Source organism: Amblyomma mixtum, chromosome 7 (genome assembly GCF_055824585.1).
Source record: "Amblyomma mixtum isolate Tamu chromosome 7, ASM5582458v1, whole genome shotgun sequence".
Lineage (NCBI taxonomy): Eukaryota > Metazoa > Arthropoda > Arachnida > Ixodida > Ixodidae > Amblyomma > Amblyomma mixtum.
In genome coordinates this window covers 130,257,516-130,277,304 of record NC_143018.1, presented here as the reverse complement: position 1 = coordinate 130,277,304, position 19,789 = coordinate 130,257,516, and the positions used below count along the sequence as shown (strand labels likewise).

Sequence of the window (19,789 nt, the reverse complement as noted above, 5' to 3'; positions counted from 1 at the left end):
AAAACAGCGCTAGACACGGGACGAAGGAAGAACAACACAGCACAAGGCGCTACTAGGAACTCGGTTTTTATTCCGCCACAAGCGAAAAATCTTTTCGGAAAGTAAGAAAACCAAAACATAAAGATAAACAGTACAGTCACTCAGATACATAAAGTGCAGTCATTGCAGGTGCATGCACCAGTAACAAAGTTAGGTAGCGAATTTCTTTGTCAAGTAGCTTAATGGATGGCTTGCTGACGCAGGTCTGTCCTCTCTGTTGAATGATTAGTGCCTCGAAGACTTCCCTTGCTGTTTTCGATCTATATTTCTTAATAACGCTCGTGCGGTCCAAGAAAGGTGTGCAGTTTTTTGACTGGCAGTTTTTGCAGTGTATGGCTAGATTGCTGCCAGTTCCTGTAGAATGTAATCTGACGTGCTCGCTTAGTCTGGTTTCAAGACAGCGGCCTGTTTCCCGACGTACGTTTTACCAGACGAGAGCGGCACGTCATAGACCACGCCGCACTGACAGTCAGTGTAGCGTCCTTGATGGTTGATGCCACACGGGGCGTGCGATGGTTCGTCATTGTTGACGCCCTGGCACAAGGCAGTGAGTTTGTTGGGTGCAGAAAAGACCACCCGAATGCCAACGCGTCCCGCACACCTTTTGACCGGATGGGACAGTTTGTGAATGCAAGGTATGACAGTCATCTTAGACGTCTTATCAAGTCGCCTGGTCTTCTTCGCATTCTACACTTCCCTCAGAAGGGACTTTGCCACAGTCATGACCACAGGGCTGCGAAAACCTGCGCCCTACAGTCTCTCGGTCTGGGATTGCACACTGGGGAGCAACTCATGAGGGCAAGACCAGCCAATGGCGTTCTTAAGTGCTGCTTTAACTATCCCACGCTTCATGAGCCGAGAATGTGCAGAGGAGTATGGAAGGAATTTTTTCTTCAATCGTGGAGCATATTTCCAGCATATGTGCTGCACTGTGAAGCTGAGCTCCATGTCTAAGAAACGCAGGATCCCATTTGAAGGAAGCTCTTTGGTAAACTTAAAGTCTTTCAGGACTGACTTGAACACATCTGCAATGCTTGATGACCGACTTTCCGCGTCTCCTTCCTCATATTCAAAGAGGATCAGGAAGTCGTCAACGTAGCGGAAAGGCTTGACGACACCACATGCTTGAAGATCTTTTTCAAGTTGTCTGTCGTGTCGCGCCAGAGGTCGCTCAAGATAGGTGTCAAGCATGAACCGATACATATTCCTTCTTTCTGGACATAATGCTCATTGTTGCACACCACTATCAGCGAACGAAGATAAGAACTTAGTGCCTCAAGAAACCTATCCACGCTGTTCCCGCACGCGTTCTGGAACGCACGGTCCCAAAGAACTCAATGCCCTCGCTGACGGCTTCCATAATTGCACCGTGCGGTAAGGAAAAGTACGTGTCCTTGATGTCCAATGAAAAAGCACTTACATATCTGGGTCGCTGTTGCAGTTCACTGAGAAATCGTGATACCTCTGCAGGGCGCCTGACCAGGAATGGGTCCTCTAGCTTGAGACCAGAAAGTGCTTTTTGCAGAAACCGACCCAAAGGCTGTTGCCAGGTGCACCTTTCGCAAATGATGACGCAGAAAGGTGATCCTTCTTTATGCGTCTTTGCAGTGAAAAAATGGTCTCAGGCAAGGATCTTTCTGCTTCTTCATCAGCGCTGCAACTTGTGATAAGCCGGCTCCCTCACACATCTTAATCGCCTCTCTCTTGGCCCGTTGCGGTACTGTTCTAGTTCTTCGGAAGTTCTCGCCTACTGCCTGCTGGGCCTTCTGGTGGTATAGCTCCCACGGAATGATGACAAAGCTTCCCTCCTTGTCAGACTGTATTAACTTCAATCCTGCATCACGCAGTGAAGCGGCTGTCTTCCCAAGGTTTAGATGTGGTTTTTTGCAAGACCTGCATGGCAAGGTATCGGCGCAGTCCGATATGCATCTCTCCGCATCCTGATCATCACGATCGAAGAAAAAATTCCTCCCATACTCCTCTGCACATTCCAAGCTCGTAAAGCGTGGGATAGTTAAAGCGGCACTTAAGAACGCCATTGGCAGGTCTTGCCCTCATGAGATGTTCCCAAGTGTGCAATCCCAGGCCTAGAGACTGTTGGGCGCAGGTTTTCCCAGCCCTGTGGTCATGAATGTGGCAAAGTTCCTTCTGAGGGAAGTGCAGAATGCGAAGAAGACCAGGCGACTTGATAAGACGTCTAAGATGACCGTCATACCTTACATTCACAAACTGTCCCCTCAGGTCAAAAAGTGTGCGGGACGCGTCGGCATTCGAGTGGTCTTTTCTGCACCCAACAAACTCCCTGCCTTGTGCCAGCGCGTCAACAATGACGAACCATCGCACGCCCTGTGTGGAATCAACCAACAAGGACGCTACACTGACTGTCAGTGCGGCGTGGTCTATGACGTGCTGCTCTCGTCTGGTAAAACGTACGTCGCACAAACAGGCCACGAGCACGCCAGATTGCATTCTACAGGAATTGGCAGCAATCTAGCCATACACTGCAAAAAATGCCAGTCAAAAAACTGCACACATTCCTTGGACCGCACGAGCGTTGTTAAGAAATATAGATCGAAAAGAGCAAGGGAAGTCTTCGAGGCACTAATCATTCAACAGAGAGGACAGAACTGCCTCAGCAAGCCATCCATTAAGCTACTTGAGAAAGAAATTCGCTATCTAACTTTGTGACTTGTGCATGCACCTGCAATGACTGCACTTTATGTATCTGAGCGTCTGTACTGTTTATCTTTATGTTTTTGTGTTCTTCCCTCCTGGACAGATAATTCGCTTCTGGCAGAATAAATATCGAGTTGCTAGTAGCACCTTGTGCTGTGTTATTCTTCCTTCGTCCCGTGTCTAACGCTGTTTTACTTACATATGATGTACTGTCGGAGACAAGAGTGGTATACTCCACGCGACCGGAGCCGGAGCAACGGAAAACTGCGTTTCAACGCCATCTGCAGGCGGCATCTCGGACCCAGAAAGCCAGTCTGTAACCTTTATTATCAGCAGGCATGTTGCTTGACTCGTTTAAATGTTTCGTGCTTTTGCTCGCCAAAATGCCGAGCGGCGCCGCAGCAGTAGCAATCTGGTGGCCGTCTTTTCATTTTGTGTCTTCTTTTTTTCAGCGCGCGTTCGAGATATGGCTTCAGAGCCGGCGCGCGCACTGTCGTGATGCGATCAAATGCCCGCGCGCACGTGGCTAACTTGTCGTGGAAGCAGCGCATTTTTGAAACATTGAAACGAGCCAAGCGACAGGCCTGCTGATAATAAAGGTCGCAGATTGACTATCTGAGTTCGAGATGGCGCCTGTAGATGGCGTTGCAATGCAGTTTTCCGTCGCTCCGGCTCCCGCAGCATGGAGTATACCACTTTTATCCCCGATACTATCAACTTGCCGAAGCCTCCGCCTTAACCCCATCGTATCTCGGTGGTTGGGTTTTATGCATCAGTAATGCACAAAATATACTGAAAAAAAAATGCGCAGAAACACCAGGACCAAGCAGAGACAAACACAAAGACGAGTGCTACTCACAACTGAAGCTTAATTCAAAATCGTGCACATATAAATAGAGAGAGAGAGAGAGAGAGAGAGAAAAGGACGGAAAGGCAGGGAGGTTAACCAGGCGATGCCCAGTTGGCTACCCTACACTTGGGGAGGGGAACAAAGGGGAAAAAGGAAAAAGAGCGGCAAGGAAATGAGTAAATAGGAAAAACAGAAGAAGGCCAGACCACTATATCATCAAAAACATCACGTGTCACCCCCTTACATACCCGAGTGAGTTGGCCAAAAAGCTAAACTCCCTATCAGAGAAGCGGACGGAAGTCTGGGGGATGCATTTATCTCCACTGATACGCATATGAAAGGCTTCTATGAGCTCACGCACAAGTTGATCGCTGTGCCTGAACAGAATTGTTGTTTTGTCAAACAGCAGTTTACATTTCATCTCCTTCTTATCGCTCGCAACACAAGTGCGGCAATGTTTTAGGAGGTTGTCAAGAGAATCTCCTCTGAGTAATCTTCGGTATTCTCCTAACCTTTCATTGAAGCATCCCCTGGTTTGCCCGGTATATACTGCAGCACAGGATAGCGGTAACTTATCCACAACTCCCCTGACACACCGAAGGAGAACGCTGAACACTGAATTGATTGTGAAAAAATGCGAATTAAGGTAAATTATGTGGTTGAAATGATTATTCGAACAATAAAGAATCAATAATTTATTGTTGAGTCATTGATAAGTGATTGACAACTGATAAGAAATGATTAGTGAAAAATCCGGTATCGCGGCAAACCGGATTTTACCGGAACATATGGGTTTCATACCGGTCCGGTATCACTATCATACCGGCGAGATCCGTCAGGTTTGATGGCTATACCGGTTCATACCGGTCTGGTATCGATCCCAAACCGGACAGACCGCTCCGGTACGGAGCTCATACCGGACAGTCCATTCCCGGTTCGAAGCTCAAACCGGACAGACCAGTCCGGTACGGAGCTCAAACCGGACAGACTAGTCCGGTACGGAGCTCAAACCGGACATACCAGCCTGTATTCAGATCGATATGTGCTGCGGTTTTGGTGCTTGGTCTGCAGATTGACTGTTGTAAGCCAGCAGATATTTTTTAGGGTAAGGGGGGGGGGGTCAGCGTGCGGATAAGTGCGATAATGAACACATACACAGTTTTGTTGAAAGGGTTAGGAAAAGAAAAGGGCTAAGCGTGAGCTTCGCAGTGGCAAAACATGCAGTTTGTGCATGAAAGGCGGGGACTGCATGAAGGGGATTTGCGGGCAACCGCCATATTGGCTTCCCGTGCAGCACCCTGACAAAGCCAGGGCGGCTGTGTGCGGGCAAACGGCTAGTATACATCCGCCAGCAGCCTTCGTAAGTCCTGCGCACATTACTCTCTATTTCCCAGTGCAGGACTTCACGACTGGCTGATAAACATGGCGAGCCTCCGGTGACTGCGCCAGAGGCTCCAAAAGGTTTGTTACTGTCGCCTTCATTGCAGCAGCTTTCTTAATGTTCGCTAGCGGCAGTCTGTAGCGACGCATCGATGAAGAAAGAAATTTCTTGGTTTTCGTGCAGGAATTCTTTGTACTTCTTCTTCATCAAATGATAGTCCATTGATAACGCAACTTGTCCAAGCGCCATCGCGAGCGGCCCCACCCTTTACTCCATCAGGAAGACATACTAATCACAAATCGCCCAGAACATTTCTATCGACGAAGAAAAGGTTAATTCAATGGAGCCGGCAGCTTGGGGTGTTCCCTTAAGGGCGACGCTTCGTGCTAGCTAAAAGATACAGCTCTCGAGAGAACAAAAGAAAAACAAAAACCACCTGTAGAAACCTTACACGAGTAACCCGTCTTTGCGCAATTTTTTTTAAAGCTTTTTTCTTTTTTCTCATCACTGCCATCTCTGCTTTTCCTGGGTCCGAGTCGGGCGCCACCAAAAACCTGCTCATCCCTGGTTTTTCTGTCGGCCTTTGTTCCTTCCACTTGGGCTCCTCTGTGTCTGTCCTACCCCTCCCAGTGCCGTGCCCCGAAACGGTGCGGAGGCGCTCACTCTACAACCCACGACCGAACACTTTTTTTAAGCCGCCCTCCCGACGAGACTCCCCGCGACGCTTCCATGAAGTGGAGAGGGGGCTCTGATTCTACTTGTTCACTGTGCCAGGTCGCTGCGGGGAGGCTTTAAGCAGAAGTGCTCCCCCACTTTTCCTGCGTTTGTTTGGAACAGGTTATTCTTCTCTCCTGCGGCTGGGTTGAGTGTCAAGCGATGAAGGTAGCTGCGAAAACACGCTGGCACTCGCTCGTTGGCGTTGAATTTGTGTTATAGATAGCTTGCACCGACGTCACATCCGGTGGCCGCGGCATGCCACACGGCCATGCTGCCGAACCACCGCCAGACCGCCTCTAGCTTACAGGCGCCTGTGTTAGCTCGCATCGTGTTGGTTCTCGTCCATCCGTAGGTTCAATACGGTTTTACATGCCACCCTTGGCTGCTCTAACCGTAGCGACAGCTTCAGGCGAAACTAAAAGCCGAATAACACAAACTTCATCTGCATTCGTAAGACATGCAAGTGCGAGCTCTCCAAGGCTCTCAGTACGAATCGGCGCGGGCCGTGGCTGGCTCGCATTAAGCGCGACGATTTGTACCCCGACAACTCCGTTTATTTATGTGCGGAGCGCACTTTGCGACAAGTACGAGGCTTGTGACGTGAACTAAATGTTTGCGAAAACGAGCGAAGCAAGGACTGCAGCCTGAAGTGAATGTTGCTGCTTTGATTGACGCCATCCCGTTTGTTTGACAACACAAATCCAGACTGGGTCCCCCGTCGCTGCATATTGGCTACAGCACTATGCCAGCCGGTACGGATCGCCACGACCGCAGCGAGCAACGACCGAAGAGTAAGCGGCGTGGCCGAGCTTTTCGTCTCGTAGGCGCATCGCATACATGCTTTTCACCCACTTGCCAGAGCAAGCCTTGTGTTCTGCATTTATTTCAAGGCTTTCATTTCTTTCGATGTCACTAAGCTGGAAGAGTACACGATATCCCGTGGGTCACTTCAGGGAGCACATCACCGCCCATTGACGACTCGCGGTCGCAACATGCACGGACCCATATCGCCGCAAATTTTCACTCTGTCTTCGTAGCGTATACGCGCGCTATTTCGGAGTACTAGCCTGCCTTGAATGGCTCATTTTATGGAGTAGACATCGCGCCCGAAAGGATAATAAAACATTCCAAAGCGCCCCAGGAGCGGTCAGGCATCACAGGGCGGACGGGCGGGGACAGCCGGATGGTTCGGCAGCATGGCCGCCAGCTCTTGATGGAGGCGGAAGTAACGTCACGTGCAAGCTATGTATAAAATTTTTTGCGCCTTTCTTCGTGTTGCCTTGATCAATCCATGATCAAAGATGACATCGGCTTTTATGCGTACGTCCAGTGCAAATATGGTGGAACCCTATCATCCTTGTCTCAGTGATGAATGACTTCGCTCCGAAAGACGTGAGTGGTAAACATTTGACGGTGGAGGCCACGGCGGTGAAGGCGGATTTTATGACAGCGACGTCGTGCTGCTAGGACGTAAGTACGCATTTTAAATCACTCTCTTCTGTAAGTACTGTCTCCGTCTCGGTTATATGCTCGGAGTCAACAGAAACGTTCTAACTTACCAGTGTGTTTTTAACTAAAACTTTGTAGATTGCACAGCCTAGAGGGATGAAATAGCGCAAAATTTTCTTTCAGTTACATACCGAAATTGCTTGTCCTTCATGATAGCATGACTAAACTAAGTTTTATAGTTTGTACTCTTTCTTTACAGAGGCATATGGTGTATATGTGCTAGAGCAATCATCGATAAGCGTCCTGAGGGGGAGCGGCTCAAGACTTTGAACAAACATCACGCATCGCATCGATGCTGCGGTATGTGCCGTAAATAATGGAGGATGACCACGCAAGCATCGGAATCGTCCGAGCAACCTGTTTACACACCAACAATGTTACGACGCAGATTTGCAATACAGAACTGTTTCAAATATGGAAGGCGTGAGGTGCATTCACGATACTGAGCATTGCCAATGCTCAGGGCCTGGCGTCTTGAGACGCCTGGCTTGTCTCTGGCTTGTCTGGGCCCACGAGGGCCCGCAATTCGGAGCCCCGTTCGTGCTACTGGGGTATGCATTTGTAATTATTGCATACAGGTCCACGTCGGGAATGGAATTTTTATACCATCGGCAACGTGGCCAGCAGTTATGGTGGCACCCAAAGATTCGCGTTTCTGCAAGGACGCAGCCTTTGGACGACTCCACAACTCCTGGAAAGGAGCGTTACAGGGCAAGCTTACCATCGGAACCTAAAGTCAAAAGCCTCCACAGTGGGCAGAAAGCCAATGACCCCTGATAAGCAACAAGCCATTGGCCGTAAGTTGCATGTCACAGTGCTCAATGCATTATGTTGTGTGTCACTGCCCAATTAAATGATAAGCTAGGGGCATTATGTACTACCAATCATATTTTCTTTTCTGCAGGTGCTTCTGACTACTTCATAAGCCAGCACCCTGTAGAGACCCCAGCGCCGGTAGATCGTCGCAAAGAGTTCAATTATTACCTCAGTGAGCAGGTTCAAGACATATGCGAAAAAAATAAACATCTTTTGAAGTTTTTGATGCATTATAATACTCACCAAGCTACCAATACTTGGTAAAAGCTGGAGCAAATAACACAACTGCACATCGACTGCAATACGAGTCGCTGATAATCGCAGATTACCAGTTTCTGAGGCTCTGTATATTGCAGCATTTGGCATGTACACTTATGGCCCCAGTTTTTGGGCAGATTTAGTCCAAGTGGGATATATTTGAAGTATTTTACTCCTGCCTTTGTCCTGTGATACAGGGCCCTCCTGTATAATAGGGGCCTAGCCTGTAGAATACAGGACTGTCCTGTATGCCGGTAGGAATTTTAAACTGGAACCGCATACCGGGTTATTGTACAGGATTTGCGATACCGGATTACCGGAGTATCCTGTACAAAACAGGAGAGTCCTGTATTATACAGGACTGTCCTGTTTTATACAGGATATTCCGGTAATCCGGTATCGCAAATCCTGTACAATAACCCCGTATGCGGTTCCGGTTTAAAATTCATGCCGGATTTTTCAGTAGGGATCGATTACTGATCGATGAGTAATCGATAATGAATTGATAAGTGATCGATATGTGCTAATGAGTAATTGTGCGGGCGATATAGCATGTATCTAACAAAAAGGTTTCCAGTGAGTTTTGAGAGTGTTGAGGAAGTAACATTCCGACGTCACCTCACAATCAAGGCAAAGAGGGGCGACGAGTGCCGAGGAAGCGTCAACGCTTTCGCATTCCTCCAATGCGGGAACCCGCAGTGATATCTAACGTTAGTTTCTTTTAGATTAGGTGTATTAAATTTTCTTTTAATGGTGTTTAACTTGCCAAAGCGACTCAGGCTATGAGGGACGCCGCAGTGAAGGGCTCCGGATAATTTAGACCACCTGGGTTTCTTGAACGTGCTCTGATACCGCACAGTACACGCGCTTCTAGCATTTCGCCTCCATCAAAATGCCACCGCCGCGGCCGGGATCGAACCCGCGTCTTTCAGGTCAGCAGCCGAGGGCCACAGCCACTGAGCCACCGGAACGGCGCCTTCTATTAAAAGAGAAGAAGGCATATTCGCTTGTTTTTTTATTTGAGGTCTCTACCTGCAGAAAAGGTTGGAACTGATCAATTTTGTATAGCGCCCTATTCACTGTGCGGGCTGGGAGCGAGTCAGTCGTCATAGATTGCTGAACCACGAGAACCATATAATTTACAAGGCGCCTGATAGGTAACTCGATAGCCAGATACGTGCATAGCGCCACTTTTACCAGCTATTTTACGGAAGGCACGTTTTAGCATTTTTCGGGAAGCATCAGCCTGCCGACAGTGACGGCCGCGAGATGTCGTCGTTCCTCGTCATGGCGCTTATCTCGCACCTGATCTCCTGCGGCAAGTGGTCGATGTCCAAGCGAGCATCTATGACGGCGACTAGGGAGAGGGTCTTCAGCGTTGGTGCGAAGTCGAGAACGTGCAGATCAGAGTGATCAATGAAGGACGTCTCGCCCTCTGACCCATCGACATGCTGCCCACTCCTCTGAACCGGTTCCGGACTTCTGCCTCCGAAGAGGAACAGCCGGTCTCCTACTATGCAGCAGCACTGGCGCCTCCTGGCGCAGGGCCCTTCCTTCTGAATCTTCACCTGGCTCCAGGACGAGTTCTTGGGATCATATTTATGGACGCCTGCAAAATGACGCGCGAGTAGCTCGGTGTAGCCTCCGAAGATGTACAGCTGTCCCTTGTGCTCGAAGGCTGAGTGACTTCGGCGCCCCACAGGCGGCGTGCCCTCGGTCGACGGATGCATCCAGCACAAAGTGGCTGCGTCCAGAAATGCGACGCGGTTGTTAAAGACGTTGCCTTGCAAGTGGTACGGTCCGTCATTGTTGCCCTGGCCGCCCCACACGTACATCCGGTTCCCAATGGCCGACGCCGAGTGGAAGAAGCGCCACGGCGGAGGTTGGCCTTGAGTGGTCACGTGCTCCCACTGCATGGTCTCCAGGTGGAGAGAGTGCACAGTCAGCGACAGCCTGTCCTCCTCGAAGCCGCCGAAGACGTACATCCGCTGTCCCAAGACGCACACCGAGTGACCGTAGTGCGCTCTTGGAACGGACCCGTGCACTCTCGGGCTGCTCCACGTGGTGGTGTTGGTGTCAAATCGGTAGACGACGTGACAGGGTCCGCGGTTGTCCCGACCACCCCAGAGGTAGGCGCTCTCGCCGTAAGCGACCACTGTGTGGCCGTACCTCTGGAAGGGCACGTCGTGGGTTTGCGGTTGGGTCAGCGGCAGCAACGACCACCGTAGGGACAAATGGTAGTTGAGGCGACAAAAATGAATAAGAAAATTTGCCTCTCCCGCACCACTAATGTATCGCGGGTATAAGCCCAATAGCAAAATAAAAGATTTGGCCCGAGGGCAATTGTGATTTTGCCACCCGAAGGTGGAAAGAAATCAATAGGGAAAGCTCTACTTCAGCGACCCACCGCCGAGGAAGCGGGCCCGGGGAGACTCCCCTGATCTCCCCTGGGACGTAGAGGGATGGGATGGGCGTTTGGAAATGGGAAATTGGAAATTGGTTTGGGTTGTGGGAATTAGGTGGGGTTGGGGACAGCAGGTATTTTGACCAGATCTGGCTTGATTTGATCCTGAGTTCCTTTTCAGGCCTCCTTGAAGGGCGAGCACTCAGTGCACCAATTGTGGGCCCTCGGCTTTGGACGTACTCCCACACCACAGAGAACGTTTTGCCGGCGATCTCCGACCGTCCGAGACAGGGAAAATCCTAACAGGGGCTCGACTAGGATCCCCTCCCCCAAGCCAGGTTCCGCCACCCCGACCCTCCCACAGTACTAAGAGACGGATATTTCGCAGCACTCGTTCGGTACTTCGGCTCTTACTCCTGCAGTACTCGCACACGCTGCAGCCATCCTTTCACGGTTTTCGCGGCGATCGTCGCCAGCGATCGCCCTGGCATAGTATGTGAAACCTCAATCCATACTACCACTCGTTCATGGTTGAGGTCTCGATTGATGTCCGCAGTGACATCACACGCTACCACACGGTATATATGCGCGTGCCAGGGGCGAGGCATTGATGCCCTCTGCGATTTCACCAGTCTACTAACCGTTACTCAGACAGCCGCCGGGCTTTCCCGCGTTTCGGAGCTTACTGGCCTTGGAGTTTGCTGCTACTTACTCCATCTCTTTTCGTGCTTTCAGGCCAAGGGCAGCTTTCCCAAAACCCAAGCTTGGATCGCCCAGCCGCATGCCCCCGCGAGGCACCGAGCTCTTCGTGATCGGAAACCAACGCGTCCGCGGCTGGGTGGTACGCCCTCGTACCGAGAGTGAACCGTGACTTTCAATTTTGCGAATTTTGGAACGACCGCGTCTGCCCGGGCGATCTCGTCGATCGGCAAAACAGCTAAGTCGGGACCGCGTCTACCGCGGCGCCAGCACCAACGGCAAAATGACAAAGTCCCGACCGCGTCTACCGCGTCGACCACGCCAAAAGCAAACAGCCGTTCTAGTCACCAGTTCTGCTTTTAAGCCGGATTCCACGTGCCCAGTCCGTCTCCCTTCTCGGACCTGCCCTCCCACACAGGCATAGGGCATCGTGGGCGCGACACGCTCACAATGTCGCGGAAAGTCTGCTGCACCTTTCCTGGGGATTCGCAACCCCAAGAGTGGATTCCGGCGGATCCACCCACCGCTGTGCGTTGCACCGGAACAAAGCCTAGTAGCCGAAACTACACCGGCCCGTATCCGGTGGCAGGGGGGGCCACGCGCAGGCCGCACAGTCGGATTTCCCCCCCCACCGTAGGGACAGCGTGTTGAGGACGTGCACATCGATTGGTTTGCGGGAGTCGTAGTCCTCGCCCGTGCAGTAGCCACCGAAGGAGTAGAGCTTGCCGCCGATGGCCGTGGCGGCGTGGCTCACGCGCCGCGGCCCGCCCTCGAGCCGCACAGTCCACATCCCAGCTTTCCGGTTCAAACAAGGTTGCCCTTTTTGCTTGACCAGTAATAATAGGTGAGAGCTCACGTTTTCATCTCACCCGAATCTTCTACCTTTTCTTTGTTAGCTGTTGGTGACGATGCCACTTGGTGCACAATCACTGACTCTGCTAATCTCAAAGAATCGCGGACCTAATAACTTCGGTATGACGTGACCGCATCTTGGCTTTACGATACATTTGGCGTTCAAAGGATTTTACCTCTAGCTGCACTGAGGGCATTGTTTACATGAGCATGTAAGCCTGAAAGAAGTGCTTTTCTTTTTATGCTGTGCTCGATTCAGCTTGCGATGATCTGGACTGCATGCAACTCTTGGAGAAAGCACTTTCTTTACCGCTTGTGATAGGGCATTCAAACGGCCAAGACGAAAAATATTCAATTCAATTCAGTTTGTTTATTTCAATGTACACATGGTGAGGGTAGAGCGAAAAAAGGCAGAGATTGTGGCTTGACATGCCCTTCGGCCCCTACATTGCAGGGCAGCAGGTAACGTGGAAATTTCCTGCAGAAGTAGCATCCCAAAATGGAAAAAAAAGGTTGTCAAAAATGGTTTGGTGCCTTATTAGACAGAATAATAAAGAATGAAGTGCACACAAAAAATGCTAACAAAAAAGGTAGCAGAAAAAAAACGGCATGAAAAACAGGAATTGGGTTATTCCTGTTTAAACATAAGCCCGCTTGCATCCCGCCGAAAAACTGAGTCCTTAAAACTTCTTCACTCCATAGTCCATTCTGCTAATTGCCTTTCAGAGGGTAAGCATATCTCGTTTTCAAAACCATCTGCAACCAGGAGCCATCACGATCTTAATATCCAACCTTTGTTTGCCCGTACTAACGTTTTCAAATACAGTTTTTTTCCGCGCACTGTGGAGTGTTGGAATTTTTGGATGGCAACATTCGCGCACTATCAATCTCTGATTTTGCGTCGGCAATTGAGTCGTACCCCGTATATTGTTTTTCTAGCGTTTATATTTGTAATGCTTGTAATATACTCTTGTATGCGTGGAATTGTTCCACATTTTTGTACCCACTCCTGCTATAGCCCCTTGAATGGGGCTGCAGTATTTTCAAATAAATAAATAAAAATCAGGTCAACATTTTGCGGATCAAAAGAGATAAAGAAGCAGTGAAAGCATGGTGAAATCTAAAAAGTAGCACATACATCTTGTATATCTTTGCGGCATGCTCATGATAGATCAACTTTTGCAGCATGAAACTTATTTAAAAGACGGGCAACGTGTTTGCTTGGCTATGGAAGATTTTGAGCGGAAATATTCCTGCCGCTGTTTACCTGAAACCCGATTGGCTTAATTCGCTGCTCCCGATTCGCTGTCTGCAGTCCGGTTTGTACACAACAAATAAACGAAACGTCGCAACAAAAAGAGACGAGAACGAAAGTGGTGACGAAATATGAGGCAAATATTCACTTTAACTTTTGAGTTAAAAAAATGACTCAAATATTGCCGTCCCTGCAAAGAGTATAATCTGATACTAAAAATCGCTCCTAACATTCAGAACTATGCTTAGTATTGAAAAGAGTCCTGCATTGAAGGCAAAAACACAGCGTTATTGAAAATGGTTTCGGTCGTTAGAGGAGAGGATGGCGGCCTGAGTGTCGGTTTTCTGCGCACTACGTACTTTAATGCGTAAACCTGTCCAAATCGTCCAGTGTGCGAAAAGTATGCGCCGAAATCGAGCTGAGTGCTGGCGAAGAGTCATTTGATCTTTCCGTGAGTTTATTCGTTGAGAAACTGATGAGTTGAAGTTGAGAAAAAACTGGGAAGACGCTTAAGCTTGGCCTTTCAGAGTAGAACACAACAGCACTATCGGACTGCAGCCGTTAATCGGCAGCCCCTATCTCCAGCTGCGCGAAGAGGAGGGGAGGGAGGGGGGCGGCATGTCCGCTTTCTCTCGAGGCGCACGATATCGCTGGGCCCCTCGGCGCACCCCGCGGGCTGGCGCAAACTGTCCGCCTGACAGAAGAGCGCTACTTGCTAAGCAGTGTATCACCACCATGCGGCGGTACACTTGGCGGCCTCGGGGAGTGTTTGCTCCTTTCTCTCTCTCTCTGTTTCCCTGACTGACAACTCCCGAATCACACCTTACATGTCAATACTTCATACACACACATGCATGAAACCGTTCAAGTACAATAAACCATCTCAGAAATAGAATCAATCTGGTTGAATTACCTAATCGCTACTTAGCATTTCCCTAATTAACTATGCACACATCAGTACGTGTCCCTAAGACATGGCAAGAACTCAAAGACCACAACTCATTCACCAGTTCCACCTATGTGCATTAACCGTTCAGCATTTATGGCCTATGGGTAGCGCGCCCGTGTCGCAATAGAACGGTCCTAGGTACGAATGCCACCAAATTCACCCCCCAATTTAATTTTCACCGCCGTTAACTTTGCATATATAAGCCTCCTGAAGGTGTTTGCGACTGGTCCGAGCACTCTCCGAGTTTGTGTACCGGTCCGAGATTGTGTACGGATGCGGTTTTGTGGTTTCATCCACGGTAAATCAGCTGGTGGGAAAAGTCCTGTTTGGTACCAGCGTCACTACAGAGCCAGACAGACGTTTCCTGAAGCCACAGGAGAGGGGAAACATATTAATAAATAAAGTAAAAAAACGTGACGTCGTGATGACCTTTCGGTTGCCCAGTTTCGACGGTTCATTTTTCATAAATAAAAACAAGACAGGGGCAACGACGACGATGTCAGGCGCATAGACATGGAAACAAATAATTCACACCGTAACGTTTAAGCCAATATAAGTTGACAGGAATTTTGGCTGCCAAGTGAAATCAACTCAAGAATAACTGTTTAACCAGGGAAATTCGCGGCCGACCTGTTCAAGTATCATTCTTCCTTCGTCGTCGTTTGCCTTGTCTTTCATCGCGTGTTAAGTAAACACAAGGAACCGCTTTTTTTCTGTAGACACCTTCTTAAATAAATAGGAGACTAAAGTAAATGCCTCAACTAACCCAAAAAGTTCATGAGATTGCTTGAGCGATTTCATTGAAGACAAAAGTGAGTGCCCCATTGGAAAGTGTGTTGCATCGAAAGCCATGCTTTAGTTACAAAAGATTACACACTCAGATTCATCGCTGGATAAAAAGAAACGAAATCTTGAACGATAGGAAAGTGGCCATCCTTCATTCAGCTGCCACGGAGTCTTCAAACGCAGACCACGGAGACAGCAACAAGATCTGAGCGTGCCTTCTGTGGACAAAACGTGGGTAGAGAATAAAAGGGACAAGTAATATACGATCAGTGACTTAAGAAACGCGAACAAGAAAACGACGCTGCTAAAACGTATTTGTCAGCTGCTAGATAGGAATTGAAAACGAGCTTCTTACCACTTAAATAGAGCTGTTGTCGCGCTTTATAAGCGAAAATCACATGTGCTACTTTTCAGTTATCTTGAACAAATAACAGGTCATGGTTTGCGTGATTCAGTTCTATGCTCTTTCTCTCGCTTCGTTTGATGGTGATCGAAATCAACGTAAGCGAAAACGCCTAAAGTTTAAAGGACAAGCAATAAAGACTCGATGTCTACAAATTATACTCAGATCCATCACATCCCCAATGTATATGCTTGCTTCAGTGCACCGCTGACTGCAGCATCGATGACAGCGAGCACCGAAGCATGACGGACATACCGCTCCATCTGTAGCAGGCCCTTTTAAAACGACCATATTAAACGCTACACATTTAGTGCAGCTTCAGTTGATGGGCTTTGATCCAGCCACCATGATTAGGGTGCGGCAGCAATCCTTCAACGCAGGTTGTACATCGCAGGCATGAAGGAACAGTGGAGACGGCCGAAAGACACACTGGGGCCTCTCCTGATTTTGTCATCAGGGCAACTATTAATTGCTTCGCACACTCCCGCCGTGACGCTGAACCTCCACACTTTGTTGAAAGCGCCCGCCGAGCAGCCAATTCAAAGAAGACCCTTCCCCTTATAGAACGAAGAGTTCGACATTCTGTCATGTCAAAGAGAAGTGTTTATTTTTAGGCGTTCAATGGAGGCTAGCAGCACTGCCAGAGTGAGGTTAGTAGCGACACCATTGTTGGGCTCACAAAGGCGTAAGACAGGAGGTGGCGTGCGAGTGCAGTCATTGGTAAGGAAATACTGACGCGCTGCTTTATAGGTACGGATTGCACTTTTCGGTTCAATCCCCCCCTCCCCCCCCCCCCCCCCCCCCCCCCAAAAAAAAAAAACGATAAAAGTGTGCTGAATTAACTTCCCGAAATTCGGCTTCAACCGAAAGAGGTCTGTATTTTTGTCTTTCAAAGCATACCTAGCTGGCTACTGAATGCGAGTTTCCCTCATTTCCCGTTTAAAATTAAATAAGTAGACAAGTAAGGGCACAGTTTTGCAACAATGGTATTGTTGGATAAGCATTGCAGTTGACTGATTTTAGGTATTCCTCCGCTAGATTACACGCCCCTGCAGACCGGAAAGCATCATCTCCTCTCAGTCTTCTAGGTAAGCAGTTTCAGCACTATCACCACCTGCTTAGAGCAGTTCGTCGGTTAATTAGGTCAGCCAAATGTATGTAGTTCATTAACACAAAACCGCCAATGGGCGTCATTAAAAAGTATGTTTTGCCTACCGCAACGATTGAGCAGAATTCGCATCGCTGTCGTCAACACGCACATCAGGTGATGACCAACCCTCGCGCTCTACACAGCGTGAGAGCTATGTGACAACCCAACTATAACTTCTCAACATAGTTCTTAGAAGTAAACTTCAACTTTCGTTTTTATCTGGCGGCGAGCTCATTTAACTCGAATTATTTTTTAATGAGGGGAGAAATTTTTTCTGCAAGCACAGTTTTATATATTTCCATATGCACATTAATTAGTGTTAAATAAATTGTTCAGGATGACAGAAATCCCGAGGTAGACTTTAAATGACTTTTGACCGCGTAGAATTGCTATATTAAGTGACCGAAAAAAGTCAGTATATCGTTTGTCGGAAATAATATTCACCGAACCGAAAACCGAATAGCGTCCTAAAATAAAAAGCAAGATTAGTACGGCGAATATTAAAAAACTTAAAAAACGAAACATCTTGTCCGTACTTATAGCAAAACAATCTTCGATTTCATTTATTTGTTGTTTACCTCTCTCTCAACACTTTTTTGTCTCTTTCCAAGAAAGGATATCAGGACTGGGTGCGCAGGCCTACAATCCTAGTATTGCACGCTCTCAAACTACCACTCTGCGGTTCGAAATTGGTTCACATTACACTGGACACTAAGCGCACAATAGAAAAACCTCTTACGTTTCCGTATACACAGCTAGCGTCAAATGTCTTGTTTCATCGTGTCCTTTCTCAACAAAAGCTCTTCTGGATCTCGGACGAACTTGCAAGGATCACTTGACCGTGCCTGTTGAAATAGAGAAGTGAAATGCGAGAACCGGGCGCTTTCGATAGAGAATGCGGTAGAGTACTCGAGGGATCCCGTTGTATGCAGAAGGAAAGAAGCTTAACAGTAGCGCTCCTGTAGCATGCGGTCTTCGAAGGTCTCCTTTTTTATCTGTATTCGACGGTGCATGAGGGCTATACAATCTGCGTGGCTGGTGGTGCTTCGGGGACATCACTTCTGGCGCGTTCTCGACGGCGTGAAGGAGAGGTTAGGGAGAAAGACGTGTCGGTGTAGCTACCCACCGTGGAGTTGATTCTGAACGAGTGCTCATCTGCGGTTTTCAGAAAAAAAGCGTGGTGTTCAACAGAAAGCTGATAACCCCCTGTAAATTTCTCTCCGATATGGTACCCCCTATACAGAGGGCACCATAAAGAGGGTAATATGGCACCCTTGCCGTGGACCTCTAGGACAACGCGAGTAAATGCGGTTTGCTGGCTGTTGTATGAAGCAACTCACACTATATTTTGTATTATGCTTAGCTGCATACTTAGTCGAGATTGGTTAATCAATTTCGCAAGCAGCGAAGTTCGGCACAAAATTCCATTTAGAAATTTGTAGAATGGTCCGAAAACGTCTGATATAACGATCTCTAACTTTTCATCGATTACATACTAGACTTTCCCCTTACTACAGATGGTGCGAAATAATAATAATTAAAAAGAACACATGACAGGCCCGCTTGCGCGTTGCGATTGCAGTGCTCCCAAACGTTCGGTGTACAAGCGACAATATCATTTAGCCGGGCGCGCCACCGCTAGAAGTTGACAAGCAGCAGTGGAGGAGCTGGCTGTGTGATGTACAGTCTTTGTCAAAAGTTTAGAGCCCAGGGGGTTTTCTTCTAAGCCTTGTAGTGGGACTCCTGAAGCATTCGTGGCAGCCCTACTCATTATAGGAGGCAGGACCAGAAATCATCTTACCTTCAGGAAATTTGGATTGCTGGTGATGCATTACGAACCACACAGTGTGTCTCAGAAGAAACCCCCTGGGCTCCAATCTTTTGACGAAGGCTGTACATGAGCGCGAGCGATAAGCGATGCGTTAGCTTATCGCGATCCTGAAACGCCGTGAGGGATGCACGTGGCTGGCGTAAATTGCATCGCCAATGCTTGCATCACTCCACTGTCTTCTTTTAAGCGGCAGCAAATCGGAGTAAAAAGTATGATCGTTTGTACGCGGAACGCTTGGGAGCATTGCAATTGCGGCGTGCAACCGCTCGAGTCTAATGGTATACTTTGCATTTCGCGCGAATCTGGAGTAAGCGGAATAAACTAATACTTATTCAATAGAAAATTATAAACTGTTCCATGAGACATTTTTGGACCATTCTGCAAATTTCGAATCCAAAATTGTCACGAACCTACACCCTTACGAAATTGGATAATTAATCTTCACTAATTATGCTACTAAGCACCATACAAAAATACTGTGACATGCTCCACAAAACAGCCTGCCCGCAGAATTCCGTCGCGTCGTCTTATAGCGCGTCGGCATATTTTGAAAAATTGGCTCTATTTAGCTGAATTATGAATTGAGAGTGCTGGTGCCGCCGCACCAGCACTCTGGATATCCTGGATATCCAGGGTAGTGGATATCGAGGGTGGATATCCACTGGATATCCAGGGTGGTGGATATCCACCCTGTGGTGGATATCACAACAGGGTGGTGGCCGGATATCGGGTTCGGAGAAGTTTGGAAATGTGCACAAATAGAGTGACAGGCTTATAGGCGGGCCGAAGTTTGGAGACATTGTTCGGACGACTGAACGCGAGGGCTGCGATGTTCTGTGACAATGCACTCAAATCCAAGCGAGACCTGTTAATCATCAAAGGACTAACTACGTCCGTGGCTGGACAAAGGCCTCTCCTACTGATCTCCACTTAGCCTTGTTCTGTGCCACCAGCAGCCTTGATACATACGGAGATTTGATAATCTCACCGAGCCACTTTATTGTCGGCCGTCTCCTGAGAAGTTTACCATTCTTTAGAATCCGTGCAGTTCGGCTAAAGAATCATCCGTTATACGCTTCGTACAATACAGGTCTTGCATAAATCCGATTCCTGTTCCTGCTTTCAGATGAAATGTTGCCTCGTGTCTCTCGTCTCACAAACCCTACTGTCTTTCTCTATCTTAGTGCTACACCCATTAATTTACTTTCTGTAGC

General features: G+C 48.4%; 1 protein-coding gene and 1 pseudogene across 1 annotated transcript; one reads left to right on the top strand and one right to left on the bottom strand.

Annotated features, from left to right (window-relative positions):
- Nucleotides 1-525: 525 nt before the first annotated feature.
- Nucleotides 526-8,097, top strand: LOC149337589 (uncharacterized; annotated as a pseudogene).
- A 1,390-nt stretch (nucleotides 8,098-9,487) lies between these two features.
- LOC149337588 (kelch domain-containing protein 3-like) lies at nucleotides 9,488-12,139 on the bottom strand. Its single transcript, XM_089554910.1, has 2 exons — nucleotides 11,994-12,139; nucleotides 9,488-10,481 (listed from the first exon to the last, which is right to left on the bottom strand). Exons 1-2 carry the CDS (start codon nucleotides 12,137-12,139, stop codon nucleotides 9,488-9,490), a joined length of 1,140 nt encoding a protein of 379 aa, XP_089411036.1.
- Nucleotides 12,140-19,789: the final 7,650 nt, after the last annotated feature.